The sequence below is a fragment of the Choloepus didactylus genome, chromosome 5 (assembly GCF_015220235.1).
Source record: "Choloepus didactylus isolate mChoDid1 chromosome 5, mChoDid1.pri, whole genome shotgun sequence".
Classification (NCBI taxonomy): Eukaryota; Metazoa; Chordata; class Mammalia; order Pilosa; family Megalonychidae; genus Choloepus; species Choloepus didactylus.
Window position 1 is genome coordinate 87,180,898 of NC_051311.1, and position 19,952 is coordinate 87,200,849.

The 19,952-nt window shown below is 35.2% G+C and overlaps 1 protein-coding gene across 6 annotated transcripts in view; it reads right to left on the reverse strand.

Moving 5' to 3' along the window:
• The window catches only part of BCAP29 (B cell receptor associated protein 29), an 87,261-nt gene that overhangs the window by 38,382 nt on the left and 28,927 nt on the right, over nucleotides 1-19,952 (reverse strand). For 4 of the 6 annotated variants that reach the window (XM_037836394.1, XM_037836393.1, XM_037836392.1 and 1 more), the window contains exons 4-6: nucleotides 13,189-13,339; nucleotides 11,886-12,021; nucleotides 3,446-3,554 (exon numbers count right to left, since the gene is read on the reverse strand). In XM_037836394.1, coding sequence (XP_037692322.1) covers nucleotides 3,446-3,554; nucleotides 11,886-12,021; nucleotides 13,189-13,339 — 396 coding nt within the window. Of the gene's footprint in view, nucleotides 1-3,404; nucleotides 3,555-11,885; nucleotides 12,022-13,188; nucleotides 13,340-19,952 lie in introns of all 6 variants that reach the window. The other 2 variants (XR_005216989.1, XR_005216990.1) reach the window with 1 other exon arrangement.

The following is a 19,952-nucleotide window of genomic DNA, read 5'->3' on the forward strand; positions in this document are numbered from 1 at the left end:
TTCCGCCAGTTGGTTTTTCGAACTTTCGATTTCTAACTTACGTACGTCCAGTGTTTACATTATATGGTTCATCTCTTTTGCCATATCTTCCCTAAACTTTTTTAATTGACTTAGTATTAGTTATTAAATTCCTGTATCTCAGTTGAAGTATAAGTTTGTTCCTTTGACTGGGCCATAATTTCGTTTTTCTTAGTGTAGGTTGTTGTTTTCTGTTGTCTAGGCATCTGACCTCCTTGGTTACCCCTATCAGTTTTTCCCAAACCAGAACAGGCTGAGGTCCCAGAAGGAAGAAATATTCAGTATCTGGTTTCCCTGAGGGTGTGTCTTAGAAAATTGATTGGTACACCCTGTGATGCCTCAGGGCACTGTACTTTTCTGCCCAGCAAGTGGCACCTGTCAGCCTATAGTTCCAGACTGGTTTAAGCTGTGGCCCATGGCTGTTTCCCCCAAGCTTTGGGGTCTGGTTCTGAATGGAAGGCGGGTGGTAGAACAGAGCCGCACCACTTTCCTTTTAGGGAAGATAGACACCCTAGGGAGAGGTCATTAGCATTTCAATGGTCTCTCTCTGCCTGTGCTATCTCTACCCTTGTCTGGGTCAGAGTGCTGGGAACAGAAAATGGCTGCAGCTTTCTCCACTGAGCCTAAACAGAGACAGAAAGACCCCCTTCAGGGCCAGTCCGCAGCCACCCTCTGGCTTTCCAAGGTCAGTCTTCACCCAAAGCCTCTGTCTGCTTGTTGGGGATTTGTACGGAGCAGTCCACGCTTGTTAAATAAAACCCCAGTTGGAGCTTAGCTGAGCTATATTTGCTTGCTCAGAGAGAGCTGCTGTTTAGCACCACGAGGCTTTGCAGTTCGGGCCGTCGAGGGAGGGGGCTCCCAGCCTGGATCCGCAGTTTTTACTTACAGATTTTATGCTGCGATCTCAGGCATTCTTCCCAATTCAGGTTGGTGTATGATGAGCAGATGGTCACTTTTGTCCCCCCGCAGTTATTTCAGATTATTTACTAGTTGTTCCTCTTTGTTTATTAGTTGTTCCAGATGGACTAACTAGCTTCCACTCCTCTCTATGCTGCCTTCTTAGATCCCCTCCGATAGTGTTCTTCCTATCTGCTTTCAGAACTCCTTTTTTGCAATTTGGGGCTAACCAGCTTAAATACATATTTGTATTTATGTTTATTTTCATTCATATACCTTAGAGAAAATATTTTACTTAGATTAAAGAAACTGCAAGGTAAAGAAAATTCATAAAATGCCCTATTTGTCCCTATAAAACATAAATCATATTGCTTTTCAGTCAACTTTTAAATACAAAAATATCTTTCTGAAACCTTCTTGAAGCATTGTCAGCCTTAATTCCCTCAATTTTTAGAATTTAATAAATATTGTTGAGTGTTACTATGTACAAGTCATTGTGCTTTTGAATTCATCCAAACCCTGCACTTTTAATTGAAACAATTTCTTAGCTCTTGCTTTAATAAATCTGACTGCTGTAGGTCAAGAGAATGGAAATGCTTTCTTCTGAAATAAAAATTTGATCTTCCAAGGTTATTATGATGTTATCTAAATAGTAACTTTGGGTTAGCAGCGTTCATAAAATATTACATATCTTTCAAGAACCAAACAGAACATCCTCAAACAGGTAAAATCTGCTTTTGCCTCAACACTGGTTCACTTAGGAAGTAGCTCTGGAGACTACAGTTCAAACACAGAAACTGGTATCCCTTATTATTTGCTTATCAATACAACCTACATTATCAGAGTTCAGCTTTTCCAAACAGTTGTCTTATTAAAGAGGAGTTGATATAATAATGAATTTAGAATTATATCTAGACTTATAAAGTTAAATCTCAAAATATCTCAAAGTTGGAAACTAAGTTTTGAAAGGGAAAGGCAGAAAAAACTAAACTGACCACAGTTAAAAGAGATGTAGCATGGCATCCATCTTTTATTATTATACCACCTGCACACTACATAAGAACAGAATCCTCAGCAGATAGGAAGGAAAGAAAGCAAGATTTAAAACAATTTTTTTCCTAATTAAAGGTATCTTGGAAATAGCCCCTTGCTTTTTTCATAAGGATTAGAACAATGTTTTATGCTGGGTAAAAAGAGAACATTAGCTTCTCTCCTGAAATGCCTAATGTAGAGGGTAAGGTAGCTGTTTCATACAAATGATAAAATTTCTTAATCATGTTCCAAATCTTTTGGAATACAGATGAGGCAACAGTACTAACTAGAACAAGATTCTTGAATTTTGTGCTAAACTATACCAATCATGTGCCATAACACCTTGTCTAGAAGGGTAATTTATTTTTTATTTATTGTCACAAAACTATTTTTTTTTTAACTTTAAATAAGAAGTAGGATGGTGAGTAAAGAATTTTGTGTTGCATGAAATACCCTCCCATGAATTCTGTTTTGTTTTGCAGAATTAACTTTTATTTTCCTACTTTCCATCTCAAATTCAAATATACCCAGATGAAATAAAACCTATCCAAACAATATAAATAGATCTTCAATAATACTAAGTTATATTACAGGGAACTTCTACTATACTGAGCCTTCTTAAAGAAAATCTAAACTTGCAAATGGTGTGAAGCAGATCCTTCAGTCACTGAACATTTTCTAATTTATATCCCTTTAAAATAGTGGAAGAGATTTCCCAGTGTCTGGGCAACATCAAGGAACAACTATTGTAAGCAGACATGCTGCCTGGGGGTCAAGCCACAAACTTTCAGAGTTTTTTGGGATGACTCTAGACTTTGGGTATCTATTTTCCTGTACTATGTGGCTGCAGGCAATAATTTGTTCTTTCACTAAGAAGAAAAAAATACTATCAGAACTACTTTTTTTTTTTTATGTAGGAGAAGAAATACCTGCCTTCAGGGAAATGGAGTTAGGATGCTCATCTCATGCCCATATTGCAATGTATTTTGGAATGTGGTGCCCACATTCTCAGCTGACGTCCCAGAGTTTGCTTATTCCATGCCTATCTATTTCAGAGAATGCTTTCCTTTTATCTTAAAGGTAGGAAATATTAGGGCCTGAGAAAAGCCAAGTATATTTTCATGTAACCAAAACTGCCCCCCTGCAATTGCTTCTCTGAAAGAAGCAATATATGATGATGGAAAAATGTGACTCATTTTACAAAAATGTGTTTACAATAACTTTTCAGGAATATAGTTCTTTTGCTAAGCCAGGAACATCTGTATTTACAACACAGATCTGAAACACCTACATGTTTTTCTGTATAACAGAGCATGTTTCTCTTGGCTGAAATAATGTTTTATCTTCATATTTTAGCAGGAATTTAGAGATAGGTCATTCTTGATATTTTTGCCAGAAGGATGTTTAGGCATAGTTTTGTTTTAGGGAAAACAGTGAAGTATAACAGCATAAAATACCATGCTAGTCTTTCCACATTTGCACATGCACACGAAGTTACCATCTGAAGTCTTCTTTAATTCAGTTTTCAGTTTTTCCTGGTCTTCAAGTAGTTTTTTATTTTCTGCTTCCAAAATGTATTCCTCTTTATTACCATGGCTTTTCAAGACCTATCACAAAAGAGAGTTATAGGAAGAAGTAAGCTTAACTTGCAGTAGAGAGACATTCTTCCAAGAAATAGGTTGGGTGATCTATTTAAAGTTGTTGGCCTTTTTAGAATTCATTGTCTTTTTCAGTATTTTGTAATTTTCTACAATGTACTTTTGCCATCAGAAACTTGATATTTACCATGTATACACAAATGATTTCTACTTACTGTAGTTGAAATCTCTGCAATGAAAATAACAAGAGTTTCTGGGTGGGCTACAGTTAAAGTTACATTTTTAAAAGTATTTAGATAAATAATGTGTGAGTCGTTTTTTCCCAAATTTAGTATGTGATGTAAATCTAAGGAAAAAAAAAGTTCTTAAGATATGAATTGGAAAGCTATTATGTTCCAACTGGATTGCTGCCCATTCAGACTATTTTCAAATAGATAAATTCTTAAGAGAATACACTATACTTATATGAGGAATATAACATTCCTCTATATTAAGTGGTAAATGGAAAATAAAAGGCAACTCTTTCTTTGGTAAATCCTATCTAATTTTTATAGAATAGTCTCCAGATTATTTTAATTAGTTAATCCTTTACAATAGTCTTTATATTTTAAAATCTGTCCTGGCTTTAAAAACGTTATTTTATATTTGTACTTCATCTTTTATAAGCAAGAAAAATTAAGACCTGAAGAGTAAAACAAAATAAAAATATCACAGAATAAAAATTACATATTCTGTATGTCTAGGTAGAAACAATCCTTATTAATAAAGTTAATGAGCTGTCCTATTATCATTAAGAACTTGGTAAAGGAATTTAAGTTACCAAAAAAGATAAATTAATGTTTGAAAAATAAAATATATACACAATGGTGTGGGTCAACTGACTAAATAAAGCAACAATAATCTGATACTACAATTTCCATAGTTCAGGTAAAAAAAAGCAAATCAGAACAATTTTAAACTGACATAAAATAATAATTTCTATAGTAATTTTCTACTATTGAAAAGGTGACTCCTTTTATAATATAAGCTGGTATACTCAATAGACAAACTCACAAAATTCTACTGAATACTGTCCACATGCAAACATTAGACTATGCTATAAAGGATAGAAATGTAAGAGAAATGTACCTGGGCTCTGCTTTCAAGTAACATCAATTTAGTGGAAAGGATGAGACAAGAGCATAAAAACTAGCACAAGACTGAATACAGTACTATTGTGCTATAACAAAGGTTAGGCATATCAAAGGAGAAATTAAAGCTCTAATGATTATATTATATAATTCCAGACATTTTTTTAGAAGACAAGACGAATGAAGTACATATTGAAATTGAAGGAGCCTCATACTTTCCCCCAATTTTTAAAAAAGTTTTTTTAAAAAGCAGAATGAAGAAAAAAATCCCCAAATCTTTTTAATTTGTTGCCCACTTCAAGTTCAAAATAACCTAGCTGTTGCTTCACTGAACTCAGCTCAGTCTCCAGTGATTTTGCAAATTGGAAGAGAACCACTGAGCTGTAGGAATGTTTACACTGACTGCTTGCATTATTACGCCATTGACTTGGAAAAGCTGGATTTGTGTTGGTCTTATAAATAGACTTTCATTAATGCACCTGTAAACTTGTCCAAATTTATTATGTGTAACTTGATGCTGGAGAAAGATCAAGAGTCCTGGAATCTGAAATTCAATAGTACCAGTACAATAATTCAAGTATTCACTGTCCACACACCTTATCCTACCTTGACAAGTAACTGGAAAAAAAATCAGTGAAGGTAAAGCTCCATCACCCTTGTTATTGTAAAATATATAATTAAAAATTAATTAGTAATTATATCCAAATATGCACAAAAGAACAGAGCCCCAAATATATAACACAAACATTGACAGAATTGAAGGGAGAAATAGACAGTTCTATAATAACAGTTGGAGACCTCAGTACCCCACTTTTATTAATGGATAGAACATCTAGGCAGAAGATCAGTAAGGAAATAAAGAACTTGAACAATACTATAAACCAACTAGACCCCACGGAGATAAATAAGATACTCTGCCCAACAACAATAGAAAACATATTCTTGAGTGTGAATGAAGTGTTTTCCAGGACAGACCATATGTTAGATCACAAAAGAGTATCAATAAATTTAAAAGACAGAAATCATACAAAGGAAATTCTTCAACACAATGGAATGAAACTAGAAATCTAAGAGAAGGAAAACTGGAAAATTCAAATTTTTGTGAAGATTAAACAACATACTCATTTAACAATCAATCTGTTAAAGAAGGAATCAGAAGAGAAATTTGGAAACATTTTGAGATGAACTAAAATGAAAGCAAGGCATACCAAAATGTATGGGATGCAGAGAAAGTAGTCCTTAAAGGAAAATTTATAGCTGTAAAGGCACACATTAAAAAAGAAGAAAGATCTGAAATCAATATCCTAATTTTAAACCTTAAGGAACTAGAAAAAGGAGAACAAACTAAACCCAAAGCTAACAGAAAGAAGGAAATAAAGATTAGAGAGGAGATAAATAAACTAGAGAACAAAAAGAACATAGAGAATCAACAAAATCAAAAGTTGGTTATTTGAAGAGATCAACAAAATTGAAAAAACTTTAGCTACATTGACCAAGGGAAAAAAAAAGAGAAGACGCAAATAACTAAAATCATAAATGAATGCAAGGACATGACTACTGACCTTACAGAAATAGAAAGGATTAAAGAGAATACATGAACAATTGTAGACCAACTAATTAGACAACCTTGACAGACATGGACAAATTCCTGGAAACACACAACTACTAAAACTGACTCAAGAAGAAATACAAAATCTGATCAGACCCATATCAAGAAAAAGTAATCAGTAACTTCACACCCACACACACACCCACCCACCCACCCACACACACACACACACACACACACACACACACACAAAGTCCAGGACCAGTGGCTTCAGTGGTGAATTTCACCAAACATACTTAAAGAAGAATTAACACCAATCCATTCAAAGTCTTCCAAAAATAGAGGAGAAGGGTACACTTTCTAACTCATTCTATGAGGCCAACATTACCCCAATATCAAAGCTAGGCATATGTGCAACAGAAAACTAGAGACCAATATCCCGTTTGAATACAGATGCAAAAATCCTCAACAAAGTACTAGCAAATGGAATCCAACAGCACATTAAAAGGATTATACACCATAAACAAGTGGGATTTATCCCAGGATTGTACAGGTGGTTAAAAAAATCAATGTAATATACCACAATAACAGAAGGAAGGAGAAAAACCACATGATCATCTCAATTGGCAAAGAAAAGGCATTTGACACTATCCAATACTCTTTAAAGAAAAAAAAATTTAAAAAAAATAACCCAGAAAATTAGGAATAGAAAGGAACTTCCTTGACATGATTACTATGCATTGAATTGTGCCCCCCAAAAATATATGTTCAAGTCCTAAGCCCCAGTCCCAAGAAAGTGACCCTAGTTGGAAACAGGATCTTTGAAGATGTTACTAAGTGGGCCCTAACCCAATATGACTGGTGTTCTTACAAGAAGAGGAAATTTGGACACAGAGGAAGTGGCCAAGTGATGGAAGCAGAGACAGTTATGCCACAAGCCAAAGAATGCCGTGAATTGCTGGCAAGTGACCACTAGAACCCCACAGATTTCAGAGAAATCATGGCTCTGCCAACACTTTGATTTAGGACTTCTAGCCTTCACATTTGTAAGAACTTATGTCTTTGTTGTTTTAAGCCACAGTTCATGGTACTTTGTTATGGTACTTCTAGGAAACTAAGACAATGATAAAGGACATTTATGAAAAACCCACAGCTAACATCATACTCAATAAAGACTGAAAGCTGTTCCCTCAGGTCAGGAACAAGACAAGGATGCCTGCTTTTACCACTGCTATTTAACATTGCACTAGAAGTTCTACCCAGATCAATTAGGAAAGAAGAAATAAAAGGCATCCGTGTTGGAAAGAAAGAAGTAAAACTATCCATGTTCATAGACGACATTATTCTATATATAGAAAATCCCAAAGAATCCATACAAAAACTACTAGAGCCTATAAATAAATTCAGCAAAGTGGCAGTGCACAAAAATTAGTTACGTTTTTATACATCAGCATGAACAATCTTAATCTTAAAAAGAGTCTAAGAAAACAATTCCATTTACAAAAGCATCCAAAATAACAAAATACCTAGAAATAAATTTTACTGAGGTGAAAGTCTCACACACTGAAAACTATAAATCATCACTGAAAGAAATTAAAGAAGACCTAAATAAATCTAAAGTCATCCTATGTTCATGAATTGGAAAACTTAACATTGATAAGAACCAAAGCAATCTACCTACAGATTCTAAACTGATATGCAGATTAAATGCCATCCAGATCAAAATTCAAATTTTTTCAAAAATGGAAACACTGATCTTCAAATTCATATGGAATTGCTAGGGGCCCCTAATAGCCATCTTGAAAAAGAACAAAGTTGGAATACTCACACTTCCTGATTTGAAAACTTGCTATGAAGCTACAGTAATCAAAACAGTGAGTTATTGGTATAAGGAAAGACCTACAGACAAATGGAAGAGAACTGAGAGTCCAAAAATAAACCCATTCAGTTGTGGCTAACTCATTTTTGACAAGGGTGCCAAGACCATTGAATGAGGAAAGAACAGTCTCTTCATAAATGGTGCTGGGACAAATGGATGTCAAATGCAAAAGAATTACGTTGGACTCCTACCTCACATCATATACAAAAACTAACTCAAAATAGATCAAGGACCTAAATGGAGGAGCAAAAACTATAAAAGTCTTAGAAGAAACCAAAGGGGTAAATTCTCATGACCTTGGATTTGGGAATGAATGGATTCTTAGAAATGACATCAAAAGCATGAGGAAAAAAAAGAAGAAATAGATAAATTGAACTTCATGAAAATTAAAAACTTACGTGCATCAAGATGAAGGAAATGAAAAGATAATCTACAGAATGGGAGAAAATATTTGCAAATCATGTATCTGATAAGGGTCTCATATCCAGAATACACAAAGAACTCCTACAACTCAACAACAAAGGCAAAAAATCCAATTAAAAATTGGGCAAAGGACTTGAATAGACATTTCTCCAAAGAAGATACACAAATGGTCAACAAGCATGTGAACAGATGCCTCAATGTCATTAGCCATGAGAGAAATGCAAATCAAATCCATAATGAGATACCATTTTATACCCATTAGAATGGCTATTATAAAAAAGGAGAAATAAGTGTTGGCAAGGATGCAGATAAACTAGAACCCTCATATATTGCTAGTGGGAATGTAAAATGGCTCAGCTGTTGTGGAAAACAGTTTGACAGTTGAGTGGAAAGTTAAACACAGAACTACCATATGATCTAGCATCTACACCCCCACTTATAAAACCATAAGAAATGAAAACAGGTATCCAAACAATACTTGTACCTGAATGTTCACAGCAGCACTATTCACAATAGTAAAAGGTGGGAACAATCCAAATGTCCATCAATTGATGAATGGATAAACAAAATGTGGTATACAACACAATGGAATCTTAGCCAAAAAAGGCATATAATACTGATATGTGTTACAAGTGGATAAACCTTGAGAACATTATGATAAGTAGCAGACACTTTACATATTGTATGACTCCATTTATATGAAATATAGTATCAGTAAATCCACAGAGACAGAAAGCAGATTGTGGTTGCCAGGAGATGGGGGAAGGGGAATTGGGAGTAACTGCTTAATGGATATGGGATTTCCATGACAATTAAATGTTTTGGAACTAGAAACAGGCGGTAGTTGCACAAATTGTGAATGTACAGCCAATTAATTATAAAATTTGAAATGGTGAATTTTATGTTATGTGAGTTTTATCTAAATTTAAGAAGTTAATTGGTCTTTCATAAATATTTCATTTCATTAATTGAACATCAGAGTAGAAAGGGGCCTTTCTAGTATGCCATAGGAGTGAAGGCTAAAAAGCAACGTTGTTAAGAATGTGGACACTACTAGAGTTACGCTGTTTGGGTTCAAATCTTAACTGTCACTTATTAGCTGAACGATTTTGTGCAAGTCACTTTAATCTTTCTGGGTCTGTTTCCTCTCATATAAAATGCAGACAGTAATGGTATGTACCTCATGGAACTGTTGTGAGAATTAAATGAGTTAATAACTTACTGTAAAGCATTCGAAGCAATACCTGGCACACAGTGTTAGCTATAATTTACAGCTCAGAAACTTTGAGGTACAGAACATATGAGGTAATATGCCCGAAGTCACAATGTTAATTATTGTTAGAACTGGGACTAGAAACCAAGTTTCTTGGATCTCAGAGTAATAATGCTCTTTCCACTAGATAATGCGCTTCTGATAGAAAATAAAGAGGTATTTTAGTAATTTTACCCTTGCTTGGCCAATATTTCAAATCCTACACTGAAGTACTCTGAAATAGAAGTCATCTGTGGTACACTCACATATGACCCTGAGATAGAAGTCATTGTTGACATTCTTATGTAGCCCTTGGTCAATTACTGACACTGTGGACACTGAGAGCATTTATGTCCAACCACAGACTCTCTCCCCATGGTATACTGGCACCAACACAGTATATTCTTTGCTCCTTTCTGATGATAATGGATCACTGATGGGGTCCCTGCTACACAGTGAGCAGGGGGTGTGGGGCAAGGAACCAAAGGAGAAGGGAAAAAAAGAGAAATGTGTGGAAGATCAAGGATTCATTAGTAATGAAGTAACTTTCTTTACAAAGAAATAAACTGGCATTGAAGATAATTCTAAATTTTGAGGAAGGTGTTTACTTTGAAGGGAAAGACTAATTTAAATGTATTATGGTATATAAGGAAAAAATAATAGTAGCCAAACTTTACAGAAACACTCTCAAATCAGTTCTTAGAAATGAAAAACAAGAAGAAACGAGCTGAAGAAAAAGAGTAAAAAAGGAATGTTTTACTAACAGTTACAACACCATACTCTAAGATGATGTGTATAATTTAAAATTGGCTCAATTCCTTTTCAAAACAGAATAAAACAAACAAAAAAATTAACTAAAAGTTTCCTTAAAAGATGTCTGTTATAATCTACCCAAAAAAAAACCACTTTCAAGTTATGTTTCTATGATAAAGGTTGTTTTTTTTTTTTAACCCTTTTCTTTGTTGTAGAGGAAATAAGGCAGATATCATAAGAAGTTAAAATGTGAGCTTTGAATATGTAATCATGATACTGCAACATCCAAAAAGAAAGTTTTTGCAATTTTTGTTTTCTTATTTAATAGGTTTTAGAAAGCTTTATATTGTACCATGTAATAGCTAAATCATTTTCAGAATTTATGAAAAGTAGATACTTATAGTTCTCTCTGTAAGAGCTGGACTTGAGGATTCAGATAAAGATTTTAATTCTCTACTGTTGTACTCACAATACTTTTTAAATAAAGACAACTTGGTGTAATATATAAAGACTGTATTTCTTTCATTTACAAGAGGGACATAATCTTACTGCATCAATTTTGGAGGGCTTTCTTCAAGAAAATTTGTTTCATTTTGAATGGTTCGATCAATTCTTTTTTCTAAGGAGCAGAATTACCAAAATTTATGGAACTTAAAATGAATTGCAAATACCCAAGTTGTAGATCTGACTCCTAAATTTTAAATAAAAAAAAAAAAGACACCCAAAGTAATTGTGCCCCTTTGATTTTTCCATTCATTTTATTATTTATTCAATGGGGGAAAATATCATTGCTTGATTCACAGTTTCCCTGAATGGCAGGGGAAGGACAGAACTGGCTTCTCAAAGAAGGAATATCAGCAATATCATTGAATTAAAGATTTTAAATAATTATGTGGAATTATGAATCTACAATCAACTACCTTCCTTTGCTTCCTACACAACTGATCATTTAATGAAAAACAACAATAAAATGGGTTTAAAATAATAATTTAACTGAAAAGGAAATGGAAAAATAAGGACTTATGGAGACCTTGCTTTAGGTTATATGGTAAAATTAATGGTAATAAAGGAATTCAAACTCATATTCCCAGAATACTGTTTTCTCCTTAAATCATAGAAAGTAGGTTCAATGATGTTAATGTATTATGGAAGGAAATTGGGAGAACAAAGAAATCTACAGGATATAAAATATTTTTTTTGAAACAACCATTCCATAGAACAATATTGCTATTTATGGTCACTTTCTGCTTCTAAATTATGAAATGATAATTGTTCTTTTTGATGCTGAAAAACCTTTATGCCATCTCTTGGAACACCAACATTTATCCAAAATTTTAAAAAGAAATTCAAATACCTCTTTTAGTTTTTCATTTTCTTGCATGAATTTTTTGGCAGCCTCATTAGTATTCTCTGCTTGAGTTTTAAGCACTCTTTTGGTTGATAGTTCTTTTGCCAGTTGAGTAATAAGGGTAACAAGACGTCTCAATACTCTAAGGAAAAAAAAAAAAATCAGTGTCATGTATAACTAAGCTAACCATCAGAAATTGTGACTTTAAAAGAGGTCATTCTCAAATGACTCCCCTCTAGGTATGGGTGTGGTGGAGAGAAGTAATGTCTAAGGGGAAACATGATTTCTTTTTCTTTTTTTTTTTTTTAAATACAAGTCTTTCAGTTAAAACAAGCCTGTGTCTCATTCCTTTGGAATCTCTGTCAGACAACTAGCATTTGGTATGTGGATTCAGTGCTTCTTATTGCTTTATTGGTTTTCCTAATAGATACCTTTAGGACTTGAGTCCAAAAGAGTAGAAACAATTTCAGATAGTATGACAGTGTTAGTAAAAGAAGTCTTTTTTTTGGTTGAGCTCAAAATTTGCTGAAAATTGCTATACAATGCTCACAAGAGCATTGCATAATGTCAGTCAAACCCATTCACATCTGCATATGGGGAACTTCCACTTTTAGGAGCAGTAATCAATATAGTCAATATTCTTTCAACAAATGTTCACTCAGGAACAAGTAAGTATTAAGTATTGATTTAGGCACCGGGGACATAGAAAGGAAGACAAAGTCCCTGCCCTCAAGGAATTAAGTTCTAGTTTGGGAGACAGATAGTTAAAATAGTGTTTAATTACAACTGTGAATGATATTAGAAAGAAAATATATTATTCTACGAGAGCATTCAACAGGAGACCTATCTCCTTTGTGGGGAGTGAGGGTCACAGAAGGCTTCCCTGAGAAAGGGGTTGCAGGATAAGTAGGAGTTAGCCAGGTAAAGAAGACAGGGGAGTGTTCTGGCAGAAGGAATAGCATGTGTAAAAAAGATGTGGAAAAGAGCTAGGTATGCAATAAGAATTCAATAAATACCTGTTGTAAGAATGAATAAAGAGTGAAGATCAGTATAGGTGGACTACAGCATACATGGAGAAAAATAGTATGAGACAAGACTCATGAGAGAGGCAGGTGCCAGCTGGACATGACAAACCTACAAGCAGTAACTATTCTTTGTTATTTGGGTATATCATCTGAGTTTGTTTATGAAAGCTCTAGTGTACAAATTGCATAGAAAAATTCTAGAGTATAGACAGAAAAATGAGAGAAATACAAATCCTGTTTTAAAATTATGTTTCTGTTTTGTCTTTTTTTTTTTTTTTACTTACAGCCAAAAAAATAATGAAAATCCAGAAATATAAAGATTTCTTTGAGACCGAAAAAGTTTCATCTGTGTATGTTCATAGGTACTAGGTCTGCTGGTTGAGCTCTTCTCCATAGCATGAGTAGAGGAATATTTTCTTATTTCTCTCACAGCATCTATTAGAGAGAGAAAAAAAGGAAAACATTATTTTTGGCCTTTAAGAATATAAAATTATTCTTAAAAATTATTCTTAAAAAAAAAAGTGACATAACTTTCTAATATTGGATTTCAGTAGAGGCGTCCTCTTTGTCTTTCTCTCTATAGTACCTGGGAAGGAACCATGCACAAAATAGGTGCTCTGTGAATGAATACCAGTGGTAAATTCTGAATTACCACAGCATTTTTGGTTTGTATCATTCATCTAGCACTTATCACCGCTGAATTGAGGCTCATGTCTAACTAAACTGCACATTATTATTATTTAGTCTTTATATCACTAACAATGACTAAAATTCAACAATAACATGTAGGTCATATCTAATTGCAATGAATTCCAAGAGACCAGTCAGTCTATTTCTCTTATTGTTAATTTTTATATCTACTCTAACTATAAATTATTGGGTCACTGCTTCCACCTTTTGGCCATTGTGAATAATGATACTATAAACATTAGTGAATAAATATCTGTTCAATTCCCTGCTCTCAGTTCTTTTGGTTATATACCAAGAGGTGGGATTGCTGGGTCATATGGTAATTCTATGTTCAATGTTCTGCAGAACTGCCAACAGTGGTTGCACCATTTTACAATGCCATCAACAATGTATAACGGTTCCAGTTTCTCAGCATTCTTGCCAACACATTTTCCGGTTTTTAAATCACAGCCATCCTAGTGTAAAGTGGCGTTTCATTGTGGTTTTCTTTGCATTTCCTTGATGACCAATGATGTTGACCATCTTTTCATGTGTTTACTGGCCATAATGTATTTCTTCTTTGGAGAAATATCTATTTAAGTCCTTTGCCCATTTTTAAATTGAGTTAGTTTTTCCCCAATGTTTTTTTAAATAGATTTTTTTTGTTTCAAACCTGGGAACTAATTAATATTGCATATAGTTATGTTTCTTTAGTCTCTTTTAATAAAGAAATTCTTTTTTTAAAAAAAGAAATTCATGGAAGTGCCCAGGACAATTGTATTATAGGGTTCCCACATTCTGGATTTGTCTGATTGTGATACAGTTTAATTTGTTCCTCTAACTCACTGTATTTCCAAGAATGTGGCAGTTAGGTCTAAAGGCTTGACTGGATTAGGTGAAACGCTTTATCAAGAACCCTTCATAAGTCAGAGGGAAAAGATGGCAGCATAAAGAGGAGTGGAAATTAGTCCCCCCAGAGCAACTAATTAAAAAAACAGGAAAAACTAGTAAAAGATCTGGAATTACTGCTAGGAGGTGGAGGCTACTGTCCATGCATCATGCAACAATCTGAATTGGGAGAGATGCCCGAGATCACAGCATAAAATCTGTAAGTAAAGACTGCGGATCCGAGCCAAGAGCCCCCTCCCTCACAGCAGCCTAAACTGCAAAACCCCGCAGTGCTACAGAGCAGCACCCTCTGAACAACTGAATATACCTCTGTCCAGCTGCAACTGGGTTTTAATGTTAACCACTCAATACAAACTATGAATCTCCAACAAGCAGTTGAAGAATTTTGGTGACAACTGACCTTGGAGAGTCAGGGGACATATCTGTCTCGGGACGGGGAGCCCAGTGCTGTCTCTGGCTGATGAGCGAGTCTGGGGGCCATGGACTAACCTTGGAGGGGGGCTTTCTGTCCCTTTCTCTCTCTCTCGATCTGGGCGGCTCGGTGGAGGGAACCTCGGCCATTTTTGGCTCGCAGTGCTCTGCAGCAGAGAAAGCCTCAGCCATATTAAACTCGCAGCATTCTGACCCAGACAAGGGTGGAGGTAGCAGAGTCAGAGAAACAATAAACCTATTTATATGCAAATGACCTCTCTCTAGGAGGCATGTCTTCCCAAGAGGAAAGAGGTGGGGCCCAGCTCTACTACCCGCTTTCCATTCAGAACCAGATCCCAGAGCTTTGGGGAAAACAGCCATGGGCCACACCCCCCTTACACCAAGCTGGAGTGACAGGCTGACTGGCGCCACCTGCTGGGCAGAAAAGCACAGGGTGTGTCAATCCTCTAAGACACACCATCAGGGAAACCAGATACTCAATTATTTCTTCCTTCTGGAACCTGAGCTTGTTCTGGTCTGGGAAAACCTGATTGGGGTGGCCAAGAAGGTCAGATGCCTAGACAACAGAAAACTACAGCCTACACTAATAAAAATGAAGTTATGGCCCAGTCAAAGGAACAAACACTTCAACTGAGATACAGTAATTTAAAAAACTAATGCTAAATCAATTCAAAAAGTTTAGAGAAGATATGGCAAAAGAGATAAATGCTATAAAGAAAACACTGGGCATACATAAGGCAGAAATCAAAAAGCTCAAAAAAACAACTGGCAGAATCTATGGAAATGAAAGGCACAACACAAGAGATGAAAGACACAATGGAGACATACAACAGCAGATCTCAAGAGGCAGAAGAAAACACTCAGGAACTGGAGAACAAGGCATATGAAAACCCACACACAAAAGAACAGAGAGTGAAAAGGATGGTAAAATATGAGCAATGTCTCTGGGAACTTAAGGACAAAAGGAAATACAAGAATGTACATATCACTGGTGTCCCAGAAGGAGAAGAGAAGGGAAAAGGGGCAGAAGCAATAATAGAGGAAATAATCAATGAAAATTTCCCATCTCTTGTGAAAGACATACAATTACAGATCCAAAAAGTGCAGCGCACTCCAAACAGAATAGATCTGAATAGGCACGCCAAGACACTTAATAATCAGATTATCAAATGTCAAAGAAAGAGAGAATCCTGAAAGCAGCAAGAGAAAAGCAATCCATCACATACAAAGGAAAGTTAATAAAACTATGTGCAGATTTCTCAGCAGAAACCATGGAGGCAAGAAGGAAGTGGTGTGATAATATTTAAGATACTAAAAGAGAAAAACTGCCAACCAGGAATCCTATATCTGGCAAAACTATCCTTCAAATATGAGGGAGAGTTCAAAATATTCTCTGACAAACAGACAATGACAGAGTTTGTGAACAAGATACCTGCTGTACAGGAAATACTAAGGGAGCACTGCAGACAAGATAGGAAAGACAGAAGTGAGGGGTTTGGAACACAATTTTGGATGATGGTAGCACAGCAATATAAGTACACTGAACAAAAATAAATATGAATATGGTTGAAAGAGGAAGGTTAGGAGCATGTGGGACACCAGAAGAAAAGAGGTAAGATAAAGACTAGGACTGTATAACTCAGTGAAACCTAGAGTTTTCAACAATTGTGATAAAATGTACAAATATGTTTTTTCATGAGGGAGAACAAATGAATGTCAAAGTTGCAAGGTGTTAAAAATAGGGAGGTATCGGGGGAAAAATACAATCAACGTTAAAGGAGACTATAATTAACAGAAGCATTGTATTATGCTTCCTTCAATGTAACAAAGGCAACATACCAAGGTAAATGCAGATAAAAGAGGGGTTTAGGGGAATGTTGTGAGACTCTTGGCATTGGTGGTGTTGTCTGACTCTTTATTCTACTTTGATCTAAGGTTATCTTTCCTTTTGCTGCTTCCTAGCTGTAGTATTGTTGTTTTTTTTCTCATTCATTTTTTTCTTTTGCTTGTCTACCTTCTTTGACTCTTCCTCCTGCTTTGTGGAAGAAATGTAGATGTCCTTATACAGATAGTGGTGAGGGTGATTAACACATAAATATGTGATTATACAGGGAACCATCGATTGCTTACTGAGGATGGAGTGTATGGGGTGTGAACAAAACCATCTTTAAAAAAAAAATGGGTGAATGATGAAACTTTGAGGGCAATATACTGAGAGAAATAAGTCAGACACATAAGGACAAATATTGCAGAGTCTCACAGATAGGAACTAATTATAATATGTAAACTCATAGACATAAAATAAAGTTATCACTATATAGAATGAGGCCAAAGAATGGGGAGCAGTTGCTTAGTATGAACAGAATGTTCAACTAGGTTGAACGTAAATGTTTGGAAATGAACAGAGAGATGACGGTAGCACGTTGTGAGAATATCTTAACAGTGCTGAATGGTCTGTGAAGGTGGTGGAAAGGGGAAGCTCAGAGTCAGGTATGTTCACCAGAAGGGAAGTTGGAGGTTAAAAGATGGGAATGTATAAAACAGTGAACCTTGTGGTGGGTAATGTCTGAGATTAACTGTACAAATATTAGAAATCTCTTTCATGAACCAGAACAAATGTAAGACACTACAACTAGAAGTTAATAATAGAGGGGCATATAGGAAAAAATATATACCTATCGAAACTATATACTACAGTTAGTAGTATTTCAACGTTCTTTCATAAACAGTAACAAATGTACTATACCAATACTACGAGTCAACAATGGAGAGGGGGTGATTAGGGATATGGGAGGATTTGAGTTTCCCTTTTTTTTGTGTGTGTTTGTTTCTTTTTTGGAGTAATGAAACTGTTCTAAAAATTGAACAAAAATTAATTGTGGTGACGGATGCACAACTGTATGATGGTGCCGGGGGCAATTCAGTGTACACTTTGGATCTTTGGATAATTGTATGGTATGTGAACAATCACAATTAAAAAAAAAAACCTTCATAGGTGATGCTTTGTAATGTCAGCCTGTCTCCTTTGTAGTGATGCTAAAATCGATTCCTTGGTTTAGATGGTGGTGATAACCAGATTTCTTAACTGTGAAGGTTATGTTGCCCTTAGCAATTAGTAAAAAAATCTGTGTTTTCCCCTTAAGTCTTGAAATCTGGTAATGTGAGTCCCCTGAATTGAACTGGTTCTTATTATTTTTTTAAATTCAACTTTATTGAGATTATTCATATACCATACAATCATCCAAAGTGTACAATCAGTTGTTCACAGTACCATTATATAGTTGTGCATTCATCACAATTAATTTTTTTTCAATTTTAGAACATTTTCATTACTCCAGAAAAGAAATAAAAAGAAAAAAGAAAACTCAAATCCTCCTATACTCCTAACCATCCCCCTTCAATGATTGACTCATAGTATTGGTATAGTACATTTGTTACTGTTGATGAAAGAATGTTAAAATATTACTAACTGTAGAGCATAGTTTGCAATAGGTATATTTTCCCCCTATATACCTCTCTGTTATTAACTTCTAGTTATAGTGTCATACATTTGTTCTAGTTCATGAAAGAAATTTCTAGTATTTGTACAGTAAATCATGGACATTGTCCACCACAAGATTCACTGTATTATACATTTCCATGTTTTAACCTCCAACTTTTCTTCTGGTGACATACATGACTTTAAACTTCCCCCTTCCTCCACATTCACACACCATTCAGCACTCTTAGTTATTCTCACAATAACATGCTACCATCACCTCGGTCCATTTCCAAATGCTTAAGTTCAACCTAGTTAAACATTCTGGTCATATTAAGCAACCACTCCCCATTCTTTAGCCTCATGCTATATCCTGGTAACCTATATTTCATGTCTATGAGTGTACATATAATTAGTTCCTATCAGTGAGATCATACAATATTTGCCCTTTTGTGTATGACTTATTTCACTCAATATAATGTCAAGGTTCATCCATCAACCCGTTTATTTTTTAAGATGGTTTTGTTCATACACCATACATTCCATCCTAAGTAAAAAATTGATGGTTCCCTGTATAATCATGTAATTATGCATTCACCACCACCAACACTCTCTATACAAGGACATTTCCATTTCTTCCACAAAGAAAGAGGAAGATTCAAAAAACATAGAGGGACAAAAGAAAAAGGAAAAGAAAAAAGATGACAGCTAAAAAGCAACAAAAGGGAAGATAAAAATAAAGTAAAATAAAAGAGTCAGACAACATCGCCAATGCCAAGAATCCCATACCCCTGTCTTATATCCCCCTCTTATAGACATTTAGCTTTGGTTTATTGCCTTTGTTACATTAAAGGAAGCATAATATGTTTCTGTTAACTATAGGCTCTAGTTTGCATTGACTGTATTTTTCCCCAACACCATCCCCTTTTCAACAACTTGCAAGGTTGACATTCATCTGTTCTTCCTCATATAGAAACATATTTGTACATTTTATCAGAATCCTTGACCACTCGAGGTTTCACTAAGCTATACAGTCCCAGTCTTCACTTCCCTCTTTCCTTCTGGTGTTTCACATGCCCCTAACTTCCTCTTTCAATCATACTCAAGTGATCTTTGTTCAGTGTACCCACAATGTTGTGATACTATCATTCAAAATGTTGTCCCAAACCTCTCACTCCTGTCTTTCCCTGTGTTTGTAGTGCTCCCACTAGTATTTCTTGTAGAGCAGTATTTCTTGCTCTACAAAGAAGTTTGTTCACAAACTCTCTCACTGTTTGTCAGAGAATATTTTAAACTCTCCCTCATATTTGAAGGACAGTTTTGATGGATATAAAATTCTTGGTTGGCAGTTTTTCTCTTTCTGTATCTTAAATATATCACACCACTGCCTTCTTGCCTCCATAGTTTCTACTGAGAAATCCACACATAGTCTTATCAAGATTCCCTTGTATGTGATGGCTTGCTTTTCTCTTGCTGCTTTCAGGATTCTCTCTTTGTCTTTGATGTTTGATAATCTGATTATTAAGTGTCTTGGTGTAGGTCTATTCAGATCTATTCTGT